General features: G+C 31.1%; 1 protein-coding gene across 2 annotated transcripts in view; it reads left to right on the forward strand.

The window, feature by feature from the left end:
- sgl (UDP-glucose 6-dehydrogenase sgl) overlaps window positions 1–26,920 on the forward strand; it is a 33,401-nt gene that overhangs the window by 204 nt on the left and 6,277 nt on the right. For both annotated transcript variants that reach the window (XM_067285304.1, XM_067285305.1), the window contains exons 2-9: window positions 13,873–14,050; window positions 14,249–14,386; window positions 14,897–15,061; window positions 15,162–15,359; window positions 16,087–16,234; window positions 17,389–17,483; window positions 24,160–24,290; window positions 26,078–26,173. In XM_067285304.1, the coding sequence (XP_067141405.1) occupies window positions 13,892–14,050; window positions 14,249–14,386; window positions 14,897–15,061; window positions 15,162–15,359; window positions 16,087–16,234; window positions 17,389–17,483; window positions 24,160–24,290; window positions 26,078–26,173 (1,130 nt within the window). In that variant the 5' untranslated portion in view covers window positions 13,873–13,891. The remainder of the gene's footprint in view (window positions 1–13,872; window positions 14,051–14,248; window positions 14,387–14,896; window positions 15,062–15,161; window positions 15,360–16,086; window positions 16,235–17,388; window positions 17,484–24,159; window positions 24,291–26,077; window positions 26,174–26,920) is intronic.

Raw genomic sequence — 26,920 nt, forward strand, 5'->3', positions numbered from 1 at the left:
TTATTAATATAACACTTAATGTGAATGGAGTGAATGGAGTGAGTACATGGGTACTTACATTTAAAGCAAATAATTAATAAAAAAGTCATATAAATAACAAATTTACATTATTTCATGCTTGAACAAACGTCCAACACAAATCTATTGATTTAGGATGATATAATTATAATTTAACGAGGAATAATTCGCTAAAAAGGATTTTATTTGATGAATTTTATGTAAGAACTGCCTTCGTGGTGATTATTTTAGAGGAAGGATAGTTGAAGTTAAATCGCTGACTTGAAGGTCAAAGGTTGACTTTGGGGTTAAGAGGTCACATGCTAATGATTGAGAATTCTCATAAAAATTTAAATAGACTGTACATATAAATTTTATATTAATGAATAAATGATATGTTTTAAAACAGTTGCTTTTCCTAGTAGAAAGTGGAATGCTTAGAAATTTCGCTAAGAGATGGGGAAATTTCTCATAAAATACCCTCGGGCGGTGTCTCGTTTGTTTTGGTATTGCTGCAACCATTGGTACGTAATGTTAATTATATGTTGTAAATATAACTAAAATCATTTAAAAAACTGTAAAATTGATGAAATTAGAATAGGATGAAACTTATCAGTTTCATCCTGTTCTAGTTTTCTCCCTATAAAAATTTAAAATAATCATAACAAAAAAATTTACGGTAAGTTATAATTTGTTAAAAATCTGGGTAACGTTAATGTAAGTAATTAAGTAAAAAAATAACTGCCGTAATTCGACTGCCGTAAATCGTAAAGTCGAAGCGTGTCGTTGCAATGTGTCGAGTTTAGTATAGACGTTTATAAGCAAAAAAGTTTTTAATATCGGTGAAATTGCTACATTTATAATGGTTATTGTGTTAACTTATGTAATAGTTTTTAAATTTAAATATCTGCAACCGGGCCCGGATCCAATAAGTGCGGGGCCCGATTGGATTTTTTTTGCGGGGCCCTCTATATATTAAATATTTAAAACAATGCATTTTATATATAGAATTTGCATTATATATATATATATAAATCAAATGTCGTGGATCGTAAGATAGGTAAACTTCTACATACATTAAAAAATAAAAATGCACAAAATTCAAAAACAATTACATTTTCTATATTATAATGTATATATATTATAATAAACAATAATAAATCTCATCCATCAATGCGAACTTAAAATAAATATATTTTTAATTATTTGAATAATTTATAATTTATCCTTTATCGTCAAAAGCAATTCGCTTTAAATTTCGAAAGTAACTTTTTGTTAATTTTGGTGGCGATGCGGGGCCCCATCAAGTGCGGGGCCCGATTGGGCCCAATCGCTCCAATCGCCTTAAATCCGGGCCTGTCTGCAACGAATAATACCACTTTTTAAATGAAGTTTTTAATAGGTATTACATCTCGTTTTACTGTTTATTTTTACTCCTTGTTCGGAATTGTTACCCGACTTCTTCGAAACTGAAAAATTAATATTTAATTATGATAATTAAATTAATTATTTAATTAAATCGACAATTTTTAAAAATCAAACTTTCTTAATAAGCCAACAAACTCGGTTTATTAAAGATTATAGATAAATGCTTTTAATTGACTAAGGGTGGAATTTGGAAATATTACTCGAGCCCCTCGCCTACGTCTTATACTTTTTTTTCATTTCTTACATCATTGAGGACGAGTGAAAAAGTCGAATCAAATATTTTTATTTAACCAAAAAACGCTTTTGTGATCTTTTCTTAGTCTAGAAATTTCGCATTTTTTATTAATGATAAGTCCTATATTAGAGTTTTTGTAACTATTTTTAACAAATTAATGCTTTTATTTTACTTTCGTGAGAATTGTATTCGGCCTACTTGATTTTCTGTCTTGTTTACGAGGCAGAAAATTAGAGTAGGCCGAAGATTGAATTCAGTTTTTAAATCTAAAGCACAAGAACAGAATTGTTATTAATTTCTTCTAGATTTGCTTATATATATATATATATATTTATTTATTCAGTTCTGTTATATATATATATATATATAATGGAACTGAATAAATTTGATATATTAATCAATAAAAAGGAATTTGATGTAAAAATATAAAATATTGAATCAAATAAGTAAAGAAACATCTGTTTGCCTCAGTCAGGTGCAGTCAGTCACATAATGCTAATAATATATTATTCTGAAATTATCTGTATTTAAAATATTTAAAATAGTAAATATTGTGAAATTTATGAACCATTTTAAATGTTATAAATCTTTTCCTAGAGTTTTAAAGTTTGAGCTTAGGTAGACAATACAGTACATAAGTTCTAAATGTTATATTTTACATGGCCAAAAAATTAATATTAATTATTTTGTATTAAATCTGATAAACTGTAACATAAATTTCAAATTATCCAGGATCCAAAGATATTTTTATTAAATTTTGAAATCTTAAACTTTCAGTCTAACGTAATCTACATAGAATGATAGAATGAGTAGTTCTTTATGCAGCTTGAGAATATTTCTGTTTAACAAAAATATTTGTTTCCTGTATTATTGAAAATTATACCTTGTTTCTGATGGGTTATTAATTTAATATTAGAATATAGATTATTAATTTATTCATTTCCTGCTTTAAATGATTAAAATGTCTATATATAAACATCCCGAAGTCCTACATTCTGGTAATATGCCAAACAATTGCCGGATGAAAACTTTACTGCTATTATTTTTAATTAAATTCTAAATAATTTGGTAGTAGAGGTAGGCATTAGGCACCTTATTTTATTAATTTAATAGTTATAATTAAATTAATATTTATTAAATAACTTAAGATTATTGTGGAAGAAAAGAATCTGTCCAGAGAGGGACTTGAACCTGCAACACCTGCTTACTATTTTGATGCATTGTCGGTTACGCTTCATTCAATCCTTCCTTTCGGATATATTTAACTTAAATATAACCGTCCTCGGTTACTTGTGGTACCGACTGGGGACGACTTCGGCACCCGAGTTTATTATGGCACTTAGCTGGCCGTCGCTTAACCCCTACTTGATGAATATATATACATAAACATCCCAAAGCCCAATATAAGCAGATTATTTTATTAAGTTATAAGTTAATATAAAATAAGTGTACCAAATGTGTTTATTGTAATTTATAAGGACACTTATATATCTGCACCGCACACCAGGATGAATATAAAATTAGATTCACTTCAACCGTTAACTGGTGGGAATTACGATTAACTCTTGAATATCGAATGTTTTCGTAACCCTTCTGCGTTCTTCCTCGGGCTTCTTTCGATTCCAAACCGGTCAAAACTTCTAAAACAAACACGAATATAAAATTTGAACGTAATCAAATGGTGAGACGAAGATTTCGAATAACATGCCCTTGTGCACACGTGTTCATGTGATACGTTTAAATAAGGTCGAACATTAACCATCATTGTCAATAAACGACCAGAATATCAAATTCAAACTTAAAATGAAAGAGTACAAGGATGAGTTCGAATAATGAGAACTCGTCCTCGTACGTGTGCATGCGTTCCTGTGTCACCCTTAATTAAATAAGATTGAATGTTAAATATCTTTGTCAAGTAAAGTCTGCCATGCCATTGAAAGACACATCTCCTCCCTAAAATTAAGGCATGTGGATCTGCAGTAAGCTTTAAAAATCTCGATCGCCTTCAACCATTTTAGATATTCCGGGTGTGGGATGGTAAGGATGACTTGGGCTCTGGCAAAGTCTGCCACAATATCAGGGTCTGTACATGTGTGGAGAGTGCGATGGTACTCCTACTATGTTGCATATCAGATTTATGCTCCTGCATCCTCACCTCCATTCAAGAGTTAATCGTAATTTGATGTGAATTACAATCAAAGGTTGAAGCGAGTCTAATTTTATTAAGTACACTTAATTTTCATTTATAATTCTTTTATTAATGGCTTAAAGCAGTGTTTTTCAACCTTTTTCAATAAGTGGCACCCGTGATTGAAAAATAAAAAATTGTGACACCCTCGACCAGTGGCAAATCTAGAATCCGAATAAGGGGGGCTAATGGGGCAGATGAATTTTTTGCGAAAACAAATATTACGCACAATGCTGGGGAGAGAGTCCCCTCCCCGGAAAGAAAAATTTTAAAAATTGACAGTTTGAAGTAGCATTTTAATGCAAAAAAAAGCATTTCTGTGTGTTCAAAATCAAAATTTAAGTTCATTGAATTTTGTCGAAATACCTACATGTAAAATAATAGTCTCGCTATTATTTTTTAAATCTAGTTTTATTATCAAATATATCAAATTACACAAAGATGCATAAAGACTTATGCAATAACAATTTTAATTAATGCAAGATCTGAGCTTGACGTAATGCACAAATTTTTTAAATTCTGGGCGGAATATTGGAGAGACACACTCGTTTCTTCTTTGATCGTTTGCAAATGTTCTCTTTTATTATTTTTGATGGACATAAGAGCCGACAATCCAAATTCACACAAATACGAAGTTGAGAATTGCAATAATATTGCGAGAGCTCTTTTAGCTAATTGAGGATACTCTGGTTTTATGTGTATCCAAAGTTCATTAATATTCAATTCCTCATATTTCAGTTTTAAATTGCCATCATTCTTTAAATCAATTATTGCTTCTTGCTCTTCAAGATTTATCTTTACTTCATTAACGTCCACAATGAATAGATTTCTTATCCAATTGTAATCCTCAACACGTAAAGAAGGAAAGTAGTGACTTATATTATTGAGTAAGATTTGTATATGTTCCGAAATAAGAAGTATTATTTTAACGTTTGTCATAGCAGAAAAACGTTTAAACATGCTTACATTCCCTTCTTTTACTTCTCTTAACCATATCTTGCAAACTCTTTATTTTGTCAATTGAAGACAGAATATTTTCTTCTTTATCTTGCATACTTGTATTTACTGTATTCAATATTTCAAATATGTCTACCAAGTATGCTAATTTGCTGCACCAATGACAACTAGCAATCAGGCAACAAAATTCTTCTTTATCTTCCGTATTAAAAAATAAATTCATTTCATTTCTCGATTGAAATACGTGAGTTAACAGTTTTCCACATGCTAGCCATCTGAATTTTGTGTGCAGCAACAGATTAACATATTTTGCCCCAATCTCTTCACACAAAGCCACAAATAGGCATGATTTAAGGGGTCTGCTTTTTATGCAGTTTACCATTTTTACTACTGCATGCAGTACAGATTTTAAGTCGCCATTTAAGGTTTCTCCTACAAGGACTTCACAGTGAAGAAAACAACGTGTTGTTATAATATTAATGTTACGTTCTTTAACCGAGGCAATAAACCCCTTTATCGAACCGACCACGGAGGGTGCACCGTCCGTACAAATTTTGATACACGATTCCCGCCTTAACTCACGCATTTCTAGATAGCAATTTACTGTATTAAATATATCTTGGCCTGTAGTAGTTTTCTCGAGTTCCTTACAACACAAAAATTCATTCACTATTTTCTCATTGTGGATAAATCGAACGAAAACAAGAAGTTGGGTTATATTGACTAAATCTGTCGACTCGTCGACTCGAATTGTAAACATATCGCTTTTTTTAACGGTAGCAATTACATTTTCTTTTATATCTCTCGACATATCTGTAATTCGTCTGCCGATTATATTATCGGAAAGAGGAATTTTTTAAATTTCATTTTCTGCATCGGTACCGAACGTCGTCTTCACTATAGCAATACGGGACGGAAAAATTACTTTTCTGCTTTAGTACGCGGTTTCGTATTTTTCGCAATTATTTCGGCAACTAAATAACTAGCTTCCCGGGCTTTATCGGATATTTTTACCATTTTTGTAAAAGTTGCAGATTGTTTTTCTTCGGAATTTAAACATCTCTCAAAATAAAATCTAGGCTTGTCCGAATGATGTATGTGCTTCTTAAATAAATGTCTTTTTAATTTACTAGGTGCCATTGCTTCATTAGACAGTGTATCACCACAAACTATACATTTTGGCTTTGGAAAGTCCTTATCCCCGCACCATGTAAATCCCAAATTTAAATAACTGTCTAAATATAGGCACACTTCCTAGCATTTAGAACAGCATGGTTTGAAGATTGTGAAGATGAAGCAGTTACTTCTTCACTTGAAGTTTTCCTATTCTCACTCAAGCAGTCATTTTGATTTAAAGTTTTCTCACACTCATCTGTAGAATCTTTACATTGTTTTTTCTTAATGAGAAATTTGTCCATTCCTAAAAATATGTAAATAAATATTTTGAGCCCAAGAGTAATATGAGGTACTGCCTTTTCTTGGTCGACGATCAATTAAATAAAAAAATAATTAATCAATTTGTTTTTTTATAAAATTGATAAATTTCAATAAAAAAATTTTTTAATTTTTTAATTTATATTTGGAAAAAAAGGTTTAATGAATAACAAATCTTTTATCATTTTATTGATAAACAATTTTTGTTAACTTTTTTTTATACTATTTTGATGCATATATAAAATAAATATTTTATTACTTTTTTCTTACCTTTTTCATATCAATTTAAAAAAATTTAAATTAAAAAAATGATAAAAAATTGTCATCATTGCTTTTGAATACTATGAAAATACTGTAATATGCACCTACTTTGTGATTGAAACCACATGCTCTTCAAAGTACAATGCAATGCTTTTTAAAGTATACAAAAGACGCAAGTGTCCACGTCGTTCTTCTCTGTCGGTTGGCCCGGTACCGGTACTGGGAATGCAAAGGCCGAGCAATGCGGTTTGGGCAAACTCGTGACACGTCGTGCGTACACGTAGCATAAAACGTTACGTTAACGTGCCCTTATTCGTCGTTTCTTTGCTTACTAGATAGCTCGTAGCAAAATACAACCGACAACGAGTTATCTTGTACTACACTTAAGTAAATTTCCACGAAAATGCTTAAAGGCCCTAAACTTTGTGACACCCCGATTGTGGCACCGCGGCACCCCGGGTGAAAAACACCGGATTAAAGCATTGTATGTATTTTTTGTATCAGAGATGGGCATTTTGTCTTTAAATTCATATTTATTACAGAATAAAGAATTATTTTTTTATTCTAATTTCTGTAAGACAGAGACTTTATTGCATATTCTTACATATATCTAGAACTGAACATCACATATAAGCTAATCTGACAGCAATAGTATTAAAACACTGTTTCTTGTTTGCCAGTTTGTGGGATGCCTGTTTCTGCTTTTGGGAATGTTCGTTAACTTTTAACGGAGACTGTTGGGAAAAGTACGTTAAACTGATCTCGTTATCACTGTTATGTTCATTAAAAATTATTAATAATATAGGATTAATTCAGTCTTTGAAATTATATAAAGTTAAATGATAATCCTTGATTTTTATGGACTTAATCTAATAATTTTTGAAAACAATTGACTAAATCCTCATGTTTGAGTCATCAGACTACAATTTTTACAACTCTGCTTGGAAGTGTTTGCTGTTTCTTTCCCTTATATTTATCTAATATAGGCTGTGTTGATTGTCATATATCTCATAAAGTTTATTTTGCTGACCATTAAGGCATGGATGTGCGTAACACATGTATTATTGCACCATCACTTCTATTAATCAGTTATAGTGAAAGTCAGCAGCCAAATGCTCTTAATCAATATTCTTTCTATTTCTGTTCTCGTAATGATATAAATGTAACGGCCAGATGGCCGAGCGGTTAGAGTAGACCCAGGATTCGAGTCGGGATGGGTCAAAAAAACCCAGGAATTTTTGGGTGGTCCTTCCAGATATGTCAGGTTTCATTTGTGGGTCTGGTCGGATCCATAATGGGCTTGATAAAAAAAAAACTTAGTGTCCACAAGGTGAAAAGAGTTTAAAAATAAATGATATAATTGTCATAATGATGGATCAGTGCTTGCCTCAGATACAAAATATTTAACTGTTTTTTTGTACAAACTATCATTTTTGTTTGTTGTTAACATACTTAAACATTGAGTTTTTTTTTTTTTTTAAATGTTAGAACTTTTTGAGTAATAATTTACATACTAAAAATTGAGTTCATGTCATTCAATAGGATGTAATGTAACACAATTACATTTTGATTGTTTAATTCTATGTTGTGTTGAAAATTTAAGTGTTTTATAATTAAAAATTCATCTTGGAATTATTTAGTTATATTAATTGATCAGAAAAAATTTTGAAAGTTAAATGTATTAAACTTTCTGGAATAAATTTCAATTGAATATTATGATCTCCTTAGTCTTTCATATCAGCTGATGCCATCATAATCTTCCTTTCCTTGTTTGTTTACTCTATCTCGGTGATGAGAAATGTTTCCTGGATGCAGGCCACAAGTGAACTTTGTAGGCTTCACTCATCCACATACAATTTTCTTACAAAGTTAACGTTAATCCTATCAAGTACTCGCATGTTTGCCAGTACACTAGGTACTAAAATAAATTTTAATAATATAGTTTATTGTCGTCTTTTCGCTGGTCGAGTTCGGTTTGGATGATTTTTGTCACAAATATTATCTTAATTAGGGTTGCATAAAGGCACAAGGCTGAAAATAGGAAACTAAAATTGTTACCAAAGTCCCAAAGGCCACATATTAGGACCTCTTGGGCCACGAATTGCTCACGACTACTTTATCTCGTCTTTATTTCCCATCTGACCTTGATAATTTTGACTTTTATTTGTCTGTGTCTGATTGTCTACTAACCATCAATGCATAGATCTATTGATGCATAGATGTGAACCAAAACATTAGTGAAATAACAGTTTTCACAACTAAATGCAAAACACAATAAGGTTTGTGAGTTTTTTTAATAGTGATTAACACTTTGTTGTTGGATGATTATAGTATTTATATATAATACATATAGGCAATGATTTATTATAATACTATAATGCGTAGTGATGATAATCAATGTAGTTTTCCTTTATTACAATTGTCAGATAGCATGACTTGCTTTAGAGAGATTTTATGCATAGTTTACCAAATTACTTTTGTAATAATATAGTTGTAGTTGAAAGAATCTTGCCAGTTATGTGCAAGGTATAATGTGCTGCTTTATGCTTGCAATATAAAATGTTATTAAGACTAGATAAAATTCTCAAAATCTTTCAAAACTAGAAATCCAAAACTGAGTGAACGTGTGAATATAGAAAACATAAGATCTACAAGCCTCGGGGTCACTCCGTCGGGAACCAAATATCACTTTTGGCCCACTCCAAAGGCCTTCCTCGGAAACATTAAAACGAAATGGAATATATGCAAATACAGTGGGTGATCGGTTAATGAACAGTTTGGTTAACAAACAAATTAGATAACAAACTTTTACATCAAAATCAGAAGCTGTTGTCATTTGTTTTGTCTTTCATTCCAACCTCTCTTCCAAATTAACAAACACTTTCACGAAAGATTTTTATGTTCGGATAACGAACACCTCGCAGAACAAACACGGGAAGAAGCGACATAAAATAATGAATATAGATTGGTCTTCCCTTGTCTTCGGGCAACAATTAAAAGCTTTTCGGAGTACGGGAGACGTCGACGGCGACACTCGACCCGGTTAAGGTTCCTGACTGTTAATTGTATGTACTCCAGTATTTATGTAAGAAGTTGTTTATTGCTCAACCTGATATATACTGATCGAATAGTATTCCTCTGAACTTTGAAACTCTCTCTTGTAATTCCAGCCTTTCACTTTTCTGACAGAAGCAATTCTTTTATAGTATTCGCGAGACTGTCGGGCGGGCACTCGTTAAGTTTTACATCCGTTTTTATTTTCGAAAAGTGAGAGTATAATAGAAAAGGTAGAGAGTGGGCCTAAGATGTCTGATGTTGCTGGGCAGTATGGTTTGAACAGGTCTACAGTAGGCCACAGTTCAATCTTATCTAAGAAAGATACAGTATAATCAAGATGATTCAGGCAGCTTAAGGAGTAACAAAACTCACATTTGAGAAATAAAGAACATCGAAGAGCTCATAATGGAACCTGAAACTGATCTGACGACAGAAGAACGCCAAGAACTATTGAATGAACACCAAGAAACTCGGCAAGATATGTTTTTCTTCTGAAAAAAGAGAATTAATGTCGATATCTGTTATTAAAGATCTTTTGAAGAAGTGGGAGGATGTCAGAACAGCTGTCTTAGAATGGCATCCAAACCAGGTTGAGGTTAATAGGCTTGGGGATCATTATAATTACAATGCTATTAATTACTTCTGAAAGATCCTGAAGGAGAGAGAGAGAGAAGCAATCGACATTAGACAGATTCTTTAATCCCCACAAATGGAAAAAACATGACTAATGAAAATGCAAGACTGTGTATGTATGTATTTTTATTATTACATATAAATAAGCATAGTAAGAAAGTATATATTTTTTTATTTTTTGGGGTCTCCAGAACGAATTAACCAAATTCCCATAAAAACCTATGGTAAATCAATAATTGGTTAGTGAACGAAGTCTTGGAATGGATTATGTTCGTTAACTGATCATCCACTGTATACTTTTATATTAAATAGACCACATCTTATATGTTACAGAATACTTTATACTCTTCAAAGACTGCGTTAATTTACACTACAGACTCTTGTACACCTTTTAAACACAGCCGTTTATTGCTATCATTCAAACGTTTTCGGTTATTTTTAATAACCTTTTTCAAGAACCGTTACATTCGAATGCGGTCGTAAATTTAAACAAACGTCGCCAATCGTAAAGGAACAAAAAAAAGTTCCTTTACGATTGGCGACGTTTGTTTAAATTTACGACCGCATTCGAATGTAACGGTTCTTGAAAAAGGTTATTAAAAATAACCGAAAACGTTTGAATGATAGCAATAAACGGCTGTGTTTAAAAGGTGTACAAGAGTCTGTAGTGTATATGTTACAGAAGTTTTAAATTGTTGCATAGCTTCCACATTTATAAGGTTTTAAACATACGTGCACCACTTTATATTGTATATTTACTAATTTTGTTAAATATTTTTCATTTAATCCCTGTACTATATAGTACTAATCTGAATCTGTATTAATCTTATTGGTGAGGTTAACCAGATACAATCTAACTTGCAGCTAGTCCAAGCTCAATTACTGGCAAAAATTATGGAATCATTTTGTCGTGAAGATATTTTTTTAGTTTTTTAAGCATGTATCAAATAAATAAAATGAGCAATTAATAAAACATATTTTTAAATAATAGTTGATCCTTTTGGTTGCTTTAAGTATGACTTAAAATCAAAATAACATCATCTAAATCAAAGACGGGCAACCCGTGGCCCTCGGGCCGCACGAGGCCTGCAGTAATATCTTTTGTGGCCTGCGTAAAATATGAATAAATATATCAATTTCCCAGATTAAGGAGGTATGCAGCAAAGATTCAAATGTTATTTTCTACAACTTATGTATGTGAACAGTTTTTTCACAATGAATTTAGTAAAAATTAAAACAAAAAACTGGCCAACAGACGTCGAAACTAATTTAAAGCTAGCAGCGACTAATATTTAATCGGATATTTCCGACATATTACGTTTACGTCGGTTCCAGAAGCTAAATTAAGATAAATGAAGATAAATGCCAATTTATAATTACCATATTTATTATAATTACCACATTTAAAGTAAGCCGAAAACGTTAGTTTTCTAATTAAAATTATCTCAGCTATAAGTAAAAGGTGTTATTTTGTGTATTAGAATAATTATTGGCTGAGCTAGTATCTGCTTTATATCTGCTTTATACCATATTTACTTGGATATAAAACGTGGTTTTTATTCATTTATCACAGCTTCAAATTCCTAGGTCATCCTATATGTGCGAGCGAAAGATTCTTTGCATTTTTGCAAATAATTTTTTTGAACCGCGTATTCACATTTTTTACCGGATGCTTACTCTCTTGTATTTAAAAACAAGTATTTTATATGGGTTGTTTGAATCATTCTTGTATATTGTCAAGAGTAAAGGTGAATAGGAAAAGAAAAGCTTTTGAATTAAATTCCGGATTGAAATTTCAAAATCACACGGGAGCATGATATAACTTTTAATCCATTCCCACGTGAAAACAGACGATTATTTGGAAATTATAATTCGAAGAAACTCGTAAGTGTAATCGACAAAGAGTGGATTCGACCGTTAAGAATTGGCGAAAAACGGTTTCCGATCGTCCATCTTTACACGAACAAATTACGTTCACGTAAAGCCGGGATAACTTTTTGCGGGACGATGTGTGCATTTACGTTCATTTGATGTTTACTTGTGATTAAACGAAATAAAATTAGAATTGTATTAATAAATCTTTTTCTTTATTTTGATCTTTAAAGTCGCACCTCGTCCTATACGTGAGGTTGTCTTACATTCGAGAAAATACGGTATATACGAATAAATAAATAGTGATTTACTGACATTTTTTTTTCCCTCTTTTCTCTTGTATGCAGCCCGCATTAGTTCAAAAGTTTTGAAATGCCACCCTTACGTAGAAAAATGTTGCCCATCCCCCGATCTAAATTAAACGTGCAATTTTTTTAAAACATCACAGACGGGAAAAATTTACGGAAGCAGTCAACTTAAATAATTTACACACGTTATACACACAAAAGTACAGTAGTAAAAAATAATCTCTGGTAAAGAAATATAGAAAATGGATAGTATATTTTTTTAAAAATATTTAGTTTTGGACTTCAGTTTATTTTGTTTGTGGTATTTTAAACAAGCATTTATCCCTGCTAATAAGTTTGTGCTATATATTTATAAATTTACTTTATTTGTTTACTTACTTTTAATTTATTTGTATAACTGAGTAATAGTGTCATTGATAAATATTTACAAGTATATCAAAGATGCTATTACTCATTCATACAAATAAGCTGAAAATTTATAAGTATCACCTCTTAATAAAGTTGTGTATTGTTTGATGTAATTTACAGAGAGAATATTTTTATTTTAATGAATAAACAGTAAAAATAGTTATTTATACTTACTGGTAATGTTTTTAAATTTTATAAACTCTCTTTTATTTTGAATTACAAAGCCAACATTGAAAATGCCTAAATTAAAAATCTAGCAACAAGTTGCTTAACTTTCCCAGCAATTGCTGGTGGCACAATCTGTTATCGCATTTTATTAAAAAGACTTTTTATATTTCTAACTATTATAAAATGGTAAAAAGCTTAATTTTGAGGGTGGGGATGGGTTTTATAAAAAAAAAAATTGCATATGCTAATAACAAGTAAAATTGCCATTAAGTCTGACTCTACTCGAGATACGACACAACCCTACTTTCTCTCCACCTCTTCGTCTCTAATCGACAAAATTTAATAGCGTCGATTCTCCTAATAAACAAACCTTCCTGCAAAATTTCAGAAATTTTTGACCAAAAGCAGAGGAGTTATTAAGCATCAAAGAGGGTGAACAAAATCATGCTCCCCTCACACACACTAGTATAGATACAGAAAACCCCCAAATTTTTTTGCATTTCTCGACATTTCACGGGTTCCGAATTCAAAAATGTAAAAATCGTTTTTGACCGATTGCCATACTTTTCCTCTGTTATATATAACAGCTGGGAAATTTTTAAAATTGAAATTTGATTAGAATTATATGTATATCTGGATAATCATAAATTACCTAATATATATATATATTTTATTTTCCTTATTAATAAGTACATATAGTTTCAAAAAGTTACTCCTTAATGGATTACCATGTAACACGCTTCCCTAATTTTTTAATAGTTGTAAATACGGTAGAACCCCAATTATCCAAGGAAACATTCTTCAAAAGTCCTTTAGAATTAAGAAAAGTAATGTATTCACTTTCGTGTTTCCTTGGATAAAGGATTCTACTGCAAATATAATTCAGATTTTAAATTTTCAATACACAATAATAATTTTAATTCCAGTCAATATTAGAAAATAAATATGGTTATAAGAAATATCTGCTGCCTGGGAGCCGGGTACGTCGGAGGTCCCACCTGTAGCGTCGTCGCTTATAAATGTCCGCACATACAGGTGGTCGTCGTCGATAAAAGTCCCCATCGGATAAACCAGTGGAATTCGAACGAATTGCCAATATACGAGGTAAACTTTTGTATTTGTAATAAATAAAGTTGTTTATAACTTTAATAATGTTTAATATTTAAAATTATGTTTATGGTTATCTCATTTGCAAAAATAAAATAAAATTTTCTGGAATTTTGTATTTTAATTAGAAAAAGAAAAACAAGCACTTTTTTTAAATATTTTCTTATATAAATCAATGCCTATGTTATATTTCAGCCCGGTTTGGAAGAGTTGGTGAAGAAATGCAGAGGAAAAAATCTGTTTTTCTCGACCGACATAGACGCTGCTATTAAAAAAGCCGATCTGATATTCATTTCGGTAAATACACCGACGAAAACTTACGGTTTCGGAAAGGTTGGTAAAAAATTTCGAGTCGAATAAAGTAGTGAAATATTTTAAAATATAAAGTATTTTTTTTAAATTCAAATGAAGAATTGATGTATTGTGTTAGAGATAAACTAACAATAGGTATTTGGGTATGAACAGTATTCATTCAAAGAAGTTTGACTCGTGATAAATTTTCATATAATAAAATGCTAATCACATACTCCGAACTGATTACGGCGTGCAGATAAAGAAAACAAACAAAAGCAAATGTTTTCGAACTCCTTCCGAGTTCTTCTTCGGGTTTTGTAATGAACTCGGAAAAAGTTCGAAAACATTTGTTTTTGTTTGTTTTCTTTATCTGCACGCCGTAATCAGTTTGGAGTATGTGATTAACTATATCCCAGTGTTGTGAGCGGTTGTTTAATAAAATGCTATTATCAATAAATGCTATTTAAAATGTGAAACTAAATATCTCATCTTAATTTTTAAATACGTAGGATTTCCAATTGATTTTAACTTTGTTTTTATTTCTGTTAGGGGCGAGCTGCCGACCTACGATTTATCGAAGCTGCGGCTCGAATGATAGCGGAGGTTATAGACGGACCCAAAATAATCGTAGAAAAGAGTACGGTGCCCGTTAAAGCTGCAGAAAGCATTACGAGAATATTGAAAGCTAATGTCAAAATAGGAGTGACGTATCAGGTAAATTTTGTAAAATTAAGATTTACGTAAATTTTATCGTAATGCCGAATATAAATTAAAGAGAATGCATTGAAATTTAATGTTTTAATTTTTAAATAAGGTGTTATCCAATCCTGAATTTTTGGCCGAAGGTTCTGCAATAAATGACTTATTGCAACCGGATAGAATTCTTATCGGAGGAGAACAGACTATTGAAGGAAGAGCTGCTATCAATGAATTATGCGAAGTTTATAAAAATTGGATATCCGAAGAGAAAATAATTACCATGAATACATGGTCCTCAGAATTATCAAAATTGGTAAATGTTAGAAGTAAAATTTTCATATACTATAGATACAGTAAAGTTAATACAATCTTAAAACAACAGTAAATAATATAAAACTCTAGTCTTGATATTGTTTAATCAAGGTGTCACAGAAGAATTCTCATTACCATATACATTTAGCAGATTTGTAAAATATATTTGTAAAGCTTCTCTTTATTCAATTTAGATATAAATTTCAAATCACTTTTGTCTTTATTTCATAACATTATGAATTGTTGGCTGAATGGCCAAGCAGTTAAACTGACAGCCTACCACTCTGGGGGTCCTAGGATTGAATCCGGACAGGTTGAAAAACCCAGAGAATTTTTTTGGGATGGTCCATCCAGATATGTCCGGCCCCATTCTTCACCACCCGGCCATCCCTTACGAGCCTGACTTTTTAGCAAGTCCGTAATAGGCTTGCTAAAAAAACAAAATGTCCTCTTAGTACCTACAGGACAGTGTGAGTTAAAAAAGTTATGAATTTATTTTGCTCATTGAAAATCATAAATTGAAAAATAGTCTCATTTATTTACATTGTTCTGTCATGACTTTAATTATAATTGAATGATCAATTAGCAAATTGGTTATTTCAATTTGAATAGTTAATAATAATTTAGATGGAAATATTTTACCGAAAAAATTTTTTCAACACATAAATAAAGTAATGCAAAATTAGCAGTTATTTATAATTTTTACGGTATATTTTCTGTTTATTTAGGCTGCTAATGCCTTTCTAGCACAAAGAATATCAAGTATTAATGCCATTTCTGCTGTATGCGAGGCTACGGGAGCCGACGTAACGGAAGTTGCCCACGCAGTAGGTACCGATAGTCGGATCGGTCCTAGATTTCTTCAAGCTAGTATAGGTAAGATGTAGCGTAAATTATATTAATATTCAAGTGGGTGCATACATTAAAAGTTATTTAATACATCAGAGTTTAGTTTTTGATGGATTGTTGACACCTAACTAACCAAAAAAGCCAATAATTATACAAACAGAAGCATTATAACATGGATATATACCAGTATCAGACTGGCAACAAATTTTTGCTCAGAAATATATACCAAATATAAGACCACCTGTGTTAACATGGATATCATTCTGGGAGACCCAGAATTAAATACAGTGATTGAACAAACTCAGGAATTTTTCAATGGGTGGTCCATCCCAGACATTTCAGGCTCCATTCTTCACCACCTGGTCACCCCTCTTGTGGATCTGGCCAAAACTATGATGGGCTTGCAAAAGGGGCTCTCTTGTGCTCACATGATGGAAAGAGTAAAAAAACAAAAAAAAAAATTTAAATCATGGCAGCTTATGGCCCAAGTTGTGATCAGATATTTTCAAATTCAAAGTTACAAAATGCACGTTGTGACAGATGGAATGTCAGTTTGCATGTGCTGTTTCACAATGGCTTGCATCCAAATCAAGGTCGGACATTTAAAAATTTTAAACGATAGACCACGTTTGCTGGGAACCCAGCTATCTTTTTACAGGAAATAATACAGGTGCTTACAACCTAAATTAGAAAGACTTTTTAATTTAATACAGTACACAACACTTATATTTTGTTTATTAATTTACTTTTCTTGAGTGAAATATAACTTGTATTAAAATAAGGAATAGTTGCTGAGCGAAAGGCCCACTGGAAAATTCCTGATGGGCTAGTCTACACTTGATAGCTACTGAAAGAATTGCATTTGTATCTTCTCTTAACCAAAGAAATTTCATGAGAGAATTATATTGGATTACTTTGTATTTTTCACATTTACTCTAGTATTGATATAATCAAATACGTAACAAACAGTAGGATTAGGATAACAATATTTAAAGATTTTATTTTAGGAATATTTTTAGAAGTCTCCAAATAAAAGAAAGATTGTAATAAAAGTATAAAATTAACCAAAAGTTCAGTTCCATTTTTAAAATTAGAAATTTAATATTTAAATTTAGAATTAATATAATACAGAGAAATTTTTTGATGTATAAAACCTAAAACACGTTTTTAATTTATAATAGGTTTTGGTGGTAGCTGTTTTCAAAAAGATGTTTTAAACCTTGTTTATTTATGTGAATGTTTAAATCTTCCCGAGGTTGCTACTTTTTGGTATCAGGTATTATTTTCCTTGTAAATTATATTTAAAATAAAAGTTTCTTAAATATAGTATAATATGAAGAGTCTTCCAAAAGGAATACTACCATCTATAATTATGTTTATTATTATCCAAGAAGTATGTGACATGTACCAATTGATAGAATAACCACCACCAAAGTTTCGTGTTCTATCTGCATTCAAACATCTTGTTGTCTACTACTATTAGGAAGCATTATAAATGAAAAGGTGATTTGCAACAGAGAAGGCATTTTGTGTTCTGCAAATTGCAAAGTCGGAATTGCTCGTCATTGTGTAACGTGAATAATCCGGAATTGTGGCTGCTGTGGGAGGAGTGACAACAACTCTGCCATAGTCAGTATAGGAAAAATCTGGGTATTGATTGGACGTGTGCCATGTGACACAGGTTTCACATTGAGAAACTGTAATGGACAAATGCAATACTTTGTCAGTATTCCAGTGTTTTAATGTATATTACGACATTCTTGGATAATAATTAGCATAATTACAGTAATTTAAAATGGTAGCATTCTTTTTAAAACCCTGTACTATTTGCTAATCTATATAACGTTACACGATTATTTCAATACAGCCGTAGTTTCGTTATCTGTCGATATTTTTATCGTCAATTATCGTATGCTTTTCATTTAATATTAGGAACAGGTTTAGCTCTAAACATTTTATAAAATTAATTTTTCCAACAAGAAACATTCACTTATGGATAAAACCTGAATAAATGGGGTTCAGAGATGGAATCAAGTCTTCGAACAGCATTTAATCATTAGTTACATTAATAATATCGTTGATGATGATTTTTAAAAAGATTGCCGTTGATTAAATTTATAATCTTAAACTTAATTTTATCTAGATTTCAACTTGTAAGTAATTTTCTATTAGAAAAATAGATTTGACTTTTAGCTACTCTTGACTTGTCTGATTCTTTTTAATTCAGTGAGTGGAGTAAAGGGAATTAAATGATTATAAAAAAAATTGAAGATAAAAGTAGAACAGTTTTACCTGTGGATTGAATTATTATTATTATTTGTTTTTATATAAATACTGGAGAGAGAACTATTAATAAAATGAACCACTTTTTGGGTTTAGCTAAATTCCAGAATATTTATTATGTTTGGATACAGTAATTTGGAGATAACAGATTAAAATTCTTTCCAATTTAATACTTAAATAATATTTTATTTCTTTTGATGTTAGACCTAAGCAGCAGTGTCAAAATTCATTGCTAACTGATTTGATTGATCAATTTATGAAACAGTTAAATGGGTATTTTATTATTTAACTATTCTGTTTCAATTTGATTTTTCTAGAATAATTTAACAATTTTTTTACAGTGATTTTTGATCAGCATGATTCTATCTGTTGTAAATATTTAAATTAAATAAAATTTCTCAACAAATTTCTCTTATTTTACCTTTAGTTAATGACAGAAACAGTACTTACAAATAATTCTTTCAAATACATGACAATATAAATATTTTATACCATATGGACAAGTCCATAGTTCATTTTGAACAGTTAATGTATTACATATATCAGATTAAAAGTTTTTGAAGTATTGGCTACTAAAAGTTTAGGAAGAAGTAGACCTTCCGGCAGGTTACTTCTAGGTATAAACGAAGACCCGGGGAAGTGAACTATCTGTTGTCGTGGCAACATATAATGGTTGTTAGAGTGAAATTTAACCGGAGGCAAAATAACGGGCTACGAGAAATGATAGGAATATGAAGGTATGCTAATAAACTTTACTTACAAAATTGGAAGATTTGATTTCTGATTATACTTCAGATTATGATCTTCTGCTGATGAGTGATTTTAATGCACAAATTGGCTCGACTGTGGACACTATTTATCGTGGGAATGCAATTTCAAACATCCGATTATCAAATGATAAAATTTGCAATAAAAGAGGAAATTTACTTATTGAACTAGTGAAAACCTATAATTTATACATAATAAATGGTTGATATTTCTCTCGAATCGTCGGCAGACTTTACTTACACTTCCAAACTGGGTGCTTCGGTAATCGATTTAGTGATCTTGAGCGAGAGTCTGGTAGAGAAATTGCATAAATTTCTTATTTCTGAAGACTATATGTCTGACCATCATTTGGTCATTTCTGAAATCCTGATAGACACTGACAAGGATAGAAAATCTAACTTGACTGACAAGAAAAAAGGACTAATCTGGAAAGAAGACAAATCCAGTTTATATTCTGAAACAGTTTTGGCCAAATATGTAGATAGTGTCTCAAGTGATGGAATAGAGGACAGATATTCTGCGATTCTGGATTTGATTAAGTTGTCGGCCAAACAATGTAGAACGACGCCATACCCGGGAACGACAAAATTACCGTCTTCGGTTTGGTTTGACAGAGACTGTAGAACGGCGAAGAAATTAATTAAAGAACAAGACACCGAGGAGGTTTCGAATATCCCATAATAATGAAGATCTAATAAAATATTGTGATTCTAAAGCAACCTTTCGTTTATTATGTAAGACTAAAAAGAAGAACTACTGGTCAAATATTAGTAGACAGTTGCAGTCTGCACGATCCTCTATACAGTTTTGGTCTATTGTTAATAGGTTTAATAGGAGGAAGAAATCCGATAACCTAATTCTTCTTCGTGACTGGGAATGTTTTTTAGAATATAATTTTTGCCATCCAAGTTCTGATTCAATTCTTGATTTTGACCGTGATAATTTTTCTCCTATTTTAGATGATCCAATTTCACTCTGAGTTAAAAACATCTGTTCCCAAACAAAAGAAAATCGGCTCCTGGTATGGATGGTATAAAAAATGAATTTATTATATACCTACTTGATGAAATATGTTTAGAATTACTCAAACTTTTTAACAAGATTAAGGAAATGTCGAAAATTTCCGAGCATTGGAAAAATGTGCTGTTGCAAATGATTTACAAGAAAGGAGACAAACTAAATCCTCAAAACTATCATCCAATAGCATTGTTAAATACCTTTAGCAAGTTGTTTACCGGAATTTTGGCAAATTGGTTGAATCAATGGATAATAGAATTTAATGTTATCTCCCAGTTTCAAGGAGCATTTGTTAGAGGAAGAGAGACCATGTACAGCGTCTTTATACTTAATGGTTTAATACGGTATGTCTTGTCAAGAAAAAGACGGAAAATCTATTCGATATTTGTGGATTTAGAAAAGGCTTTTGATAGAATCAGTTGTAAAATTTTTTATGGGAAAAGTTACACTTATTAGGAGTTTCAACTTAACACAAGATATCATGTGAGAGGCAATCTGGCAAATACTAAGGATGTCATTTCCGGTGGTGGGTTGCCTCGGGGAACCTTTAAGCCCCTCTGTTGTTTATATTATTTATTAACGATTTACCACAATTGTTTTCTGCCTCCGAAACTTCGGGATTTGTTCTCGGAGAATCTGTCGACCTGCATTGCTTAATGTACACTGATGATGTAGTTCTGCTGGCAGATTCAAAAACGGGTTTGCAACAAAAACTTTCTCTGCTAGTTAATTATGCTAAAAGAAATGATCTCACAGTTAACTTACAAAAAACAAAGGGAATGGTTTTTTGCAATGGAGGTAGACTACTTAAATCTGAAAAGATATTTGTGAATAATACTGAAATTAGTTTTGTGTCATATTTTAAGTACCTAGGAATACATTTTTCTTCTTCAGGTACAGTACATATAATCATTTCAATTTAATAGCCAAAGACATACAGAATAAGACAGGCTATATACTCTACAAAAACAAATGAAGCTGTGCTCTATGAGTAGTATCTTTAAACTTTTTGATGCTTTTATTGGTTCTAAGATGACTTATTTACTCCCAGTCTGGGGATTGGAGTTTCTGTCTAAACTAGAAAAAAGTACAGATGAAATATTTTAAGAGACTTTTTAAAATAGATCGTTTAGCTTCAAGCTCTGCAGTTCGTCTTGAATTGGGAAGACCTCCATTGGAATTGAAATTTGTCAAGGCTATTCTTCTGTTCAGTCAAAACTTACGGAGTTACTCTCGTACGACTTGTGCCGAATTACATATAATGTTTTGCTAACGGCAGTCAAACCCGATAAGAGAAGTTGGCCTGCTTCAGTTAAGAATATTTTTGATAGCTTGGGTTACTCCTTTTTGTTTTCAATTCGATCAGTTTCATTGTCGAGAACTCACTTAAATGCTATAATTCAAACTAAGTCGGACCGGCTGCGGAATCAGGATATATCGTCCACTTCGGCTAAACGAGTTAACTCGTTCAAAACGTGCCTGGGTCGGTGTACAAAAAACTACTTAAACTGCGAGACTAATTTTTCCACGAAAAGCCTCATTATGCAACTTAGACTTAATAAATTTTGGATTATGTTAAAGGGCTACGGGATAAATACATCAAGAGAAAAGTTTTGTAGTTATTGCGGTAGTAAAGAGGAAAAGAATCTCTTAATACACTTATTTGGATCTTGTCAAGTGATATATTAACTAAAATGTTTTGTACTAGGAGAAGATTTCAAATATAATCATTTGAAAAATGACGACATGTCAAAAATTACTTTAAGATTTTCTCCTTTTCTAAATTTTTAGAATTTTTGTGATAATTTATTTTATGTATATTAAATAACATTATGTAATTAAATTGTTCCTCCTCCATTGTAAGAAATAATTTAAACCAATAAACATATTATTATTATTATTAGTGTTACATATACAGTAGAGCATCGATTATCCGACTCAATCGGGGACCGAGGTCGGTCGGATAACCGAAAAGTACGAAAAAACACATTATTAGTATATCCCACATAATAAGCATATTAGTATATCGCTATTAACCTACTTTGCGTCGAATTTTCGTCGACGTTAAGACTAACAATTTTTTTTAAAAAATAATAATCATTATTAAATTATTTCTTTATTTTGCACAATATAGTACAGAAATAAAGAAAAAATAGAAAATTAAGCCCGGTTTAAATACCGGCCTCCCTTTCGTGGTCGAGCCAATGTTTCCAGCTAAAACGCAAAAATTTAACAAAAATAATATTAAAGTAGCCAAGACGGCCAAATATCGTCGCGCCACGTCGCTAGCGGACATTCGAATTTGCCCGCCGGAACGCGGTCGGTTAACCGACGCGACGGTCGATCGGGGGTCGGACAATCGACGCTCTACCGTATCGTTATTTTCTAATCAAAGTGCGATAATTTAGAAAAATCAATAATAATAGCTATTGCTGTAAATGACATTTTTGTTAAAATCAACACTTTCATTCAAGATTTAAAATCAGTTAAACTCTGCTATACTGGAAAATTCATTTACAAGAACTTAGCACAAAAGTAACAAGGACTGAAATATTTTCAAACTGCCAGGTTCAGTACTAGGAAAAATAAGCAATTAATACTGTATTAAAATATAAAATAGTTTGGAACTTTAACACATTAAATATTAAAATTAAAAACAAAACTTAAAATTTACAAAAGCAAACATTGAGATACCATTCAGTGCCGACAACGGCAATCTTGATAATGATGTGAGAATTTTGAATTTGGAGTTTGGAATATTTTGAAAAATGTTAATACTTTGTATGTCAAAGTTCCAAACTATGCTTTGTATTTTATTAAGTAGTTAACATTTTTAAAAATTAGCCAGGAGATTCAGAAGTAATCTGATTTCTGTTCCTTGTGCTATTGTAAAATGAGTTCTTCGGTAAAGCAAAGTTTTTTTGTTTTCACATTTACTGTATTTTACGGACTACAAGACGCACTTTTTTCTTTGAAAAATTGTCTCCAAAATTCAGGTGCGTCTTATAGTCCGTAGCGTCTTATAGTCCATAAAATACGGTATTTATAATATACTATTAAATGTTTTGATTTAGTGACTTGCTTATTTTTGTTTTATTGATCATCATTTCCTCTGTATAAAAATAATAATAAATTTTCTGCTTCTTTATCTTAATTATCTGTAATATTTTAGAATCTTCAAATAGTTTATATTTACTTGTTAAATTTTTTTTTTTCGATCGTAATGCTGCAAGCATAAATATGGTATATACTATTTTACCACGATAATACCATCTTTTCAGGAATTGTCTGGCATGTCAGTATATCTGGGGAGACCACGAAATCAGATATTTCCATATGGTAAAAACTGGCATGCCAGTTTATTCTGGGAGGAAATGGTAGTTTAAATGAGTTTATACATTCCTCTTTAGAGAGGGCATGAAAAAAATGTTTTTATTCTAAAACAGTGAAACTGTCTATCATTACATCAAAAACTACAATTATACACGTTTAATTTCTTTATTTTGTCTTCTTTCTAACACGCAAAATACTCGTGAAATTCCAAAAAATGCTTTTTTTTTTATGTTTATTTTATTGTAATTTGATTCAAAACACAAAAATAAACATATTTAAATTTAAGTAACTTTCTGAAAATTATCTGGACTTAAACCCATTAATATTCCCTGTGTGAAATTTGAGCGGAAGGTGATATTTTTTAGGTCGGGTAGATGGTCGGTGCATTCGACGCTAACTTCTAACTAATTAACAACTAGTTTTGTCAGATCTGATTAATTTTATATATTAGTCACAGTTTAACTGGCATGCCAGTAATTCTGCAAAAATACAGTATCGGTTTAAATAAATGATTGTAAATATAACTATTAAATAGGCAATTTTTTTCTTAGGTGATAGAAATGAATAATTTCCAGCGGACTAGGTCGGCCAAAAGAATTACCGAATCGTTGTTTAACACGGTCAAAGATAAGAAAATTGCTATTTTGGGTTTTGCTTTTAAGAAAAATACTGGTGACACAAGGTAAAAATGCTATATTTATAGTAGTTTATTTCTGTGCAAAAAAATTATATATTATACTGTACATTAGAAATATATAAATATCAGATAGCTGAAATTTATAACTTTTTATTACATTTTAAATTTTATTTTAAAGTTTAAAATATCTAATTTTGTGAAATAAACTCTTGAATACTATGATAAATATTTAATTTGGTTATTATCTGTTCTTGACATTTTATTAATGCAACACAGTAATGTAGAATTCACGTTTTTGCTTGGGGACATTTAAAAATGACAAGATTTATATCTTAAAAATAATAATAATGATGGTGAATATCTACATAATTAAAAAAGCTTTCAAATTTTTTAAAATAAAAATTCTAAAGATATACTATATACTAAAGTAATAAGACTAAAATATTTTCTTATGTAAACTGAAAAATGAATTCTGTATTTAAGTTAATTATTTTATTTTATTGGTTTTAAGTTTTTATTTGTAAGGGAAAACAAATTTTTCTATTTAAAATCCAATACTTATTGGATATTTGCACTTATTATTCTATAATATTCATCTAAGTTGTGAAGCATTTCATCTATATGCTTTGTCGTGACAGGCAAGGATGCATTTACTCTGGGAAATTTTGATTGTTGGGGTAAGCGAAGTCGTGTCGGCGAGGTGAATGGATCCGTCCCCTTTTTATTCTACGCGTGTAACTCCTCGAGACGAGTCTCTGTGGCAGAAGAAAGCACCGCGCTAGTCGTCGATTATTCTCTGACGTTTCCGATAGAAGTCGGATACTCGACTTCTATTGGAAAGTTGTTATTATTGACTTTGATAAACAGAAAGAAGTTTATGTATCTTGCCAAGAAGAAGTCTAAGGAGACGGCACTTGTGTTTTCCAGTGGCCAGATGTGGAAGATTTTGCAGACATTTCTTTTCAAGATATTGTCCAGTCTCTTGGAAAAATGTGACCTGTTGGAAGATGCTGTTTAATTTCCTTCTGTTGCAACTTCCAGTCTTATTATAACCTAGGGTAAGGTGCTTCAAAAGAAGTCCTAGACTCTCTATTCGAGTGAAAGCTACTGTCGAGCAATTTTGTCTTGTTCTCGATTTACATTTCTATTGTAACTAGAGAACTAAATTAGTGAGCCGTCGTCACTTTATTTGCTAAAGCCATACTAACGGTGGAGCGTACCGAAGTCTTCGTACAAATGAAAGGTTGCCATCACGGCTTTGGACACTTGCCTAAGCATTTGATTTTATTTGGATCTTTCTAGCTATTACAGTGGATGGTGCACTTACTCCCATTAGTGGGGTAAAGTGCACTCTCCTGCATTATTTTTAGAAAACATACACCGGCTTGGCAAATAACAGCCGCTCGAGACCTACGATACTTGCAAATTGTTGCTACGGGACTAGGTAAATTACTCTTGCAATTGGTTTTTGAAATCGGGCAATCTTTACTCTGTCTTACTAGCTAGAACTTTCATGTTCTGGAATTGAGGATGCACTTACACTACTTGACCTTAGATTGATTTTTTTGGGATTTTACTCTGTTTTTTGTTGAATTTATTAATGTTGGATTGAATGATAGGTGATAAAAAGATTAGATTTCAATTTGAAATTATTTTATGTTAAATAAGATTGTTTGATATCATTTACGGATGCTCTATATACAAAATTTCTCAAATGAAAAACATATTGATTCAGCATTTAAGTTAAAAAAATGCACTAAATTATTTTAATAAATATTTTTAATATCTACTTATTGTTGGTCATTAAATTTTATGTATTCATTTATTTATAGGGAATCTTCAGCCATTTACATTTGTAAGCATCTATTGGAAGAGGGTGCACATTTATCAATATATGATCCAAAAGTGCACAAAGATCAAATAATTGAGTAAGTAAATCTTTATAAGGTCAGATTTAAATATGTAATTATTTATTATAAATTTTTTTGGAAATTAATTATATTGTTGCAGTTCTTAAAACACTTATATTGTTTGCAGTTCTGATTACTACAATTTGCAGATTTGAATTTAATTATTGGTGACCTTTTGCTAAATAACTGTAATGCTGATGTAACAGGTTTTAATCGGTTTATTTGGAACTACACTATGTTTAATGTCGGCAATTAAATTTTAAATCAAAAATTTCACAATCAAAACATGATTTGCACGTTTTCATTTCTTAATAGTTCAAATAAAAATTTTTTTAATGAATAGATAATGGATGAACTCTTAAGTGTGCCAAATCATGCGTTGATTGTAAAATTATGATTTAAAATATAATTATGAAGTCTAAGTTTAATACAGGTGTTAAGATCATTATTAAAGCATTATTATTACTACAGTTCTTCAGTTAACATTTTGATAGAATTAATACTATATATTCTGCCATATTTACAGCAAACAACTCCACTAAAGCCCAATACATTATAATAGTAAAAGCCAACTGATGCCGTAAGTCCTCGGAATAAATAACAGCTACGATACAAATAAATTACGAAATAACCGTGTTATAGCCGTTATTTAGCCCGAGGACTTACGGCATCGGTTGGCTTTTAGTATCGTATTTATAATATTAACAATATGCTATTTGTGTCTCCGAGTGTTCAATTTTTGAGAAGACATTTTATTATAATTTT

The sequence above is a fragment of the Centruroides vittatus genome, unplaced genomic scaffold (assembly GCF_030686945.1).
Source record: "Centruroides vittatus isolate TY-2023 unplaced genomic scaffold, ASM3068694v2 scaffold_2520, whole genome shotgun sequence".
In the NCBI taxonomy this organism is placed as follows: domain Eukaryota; kingdom Metazoa; phylum Arthropoda; class Arachnida; order Scorpiones; family Buthidae; genus Centruroides; species Centruroides vittatus.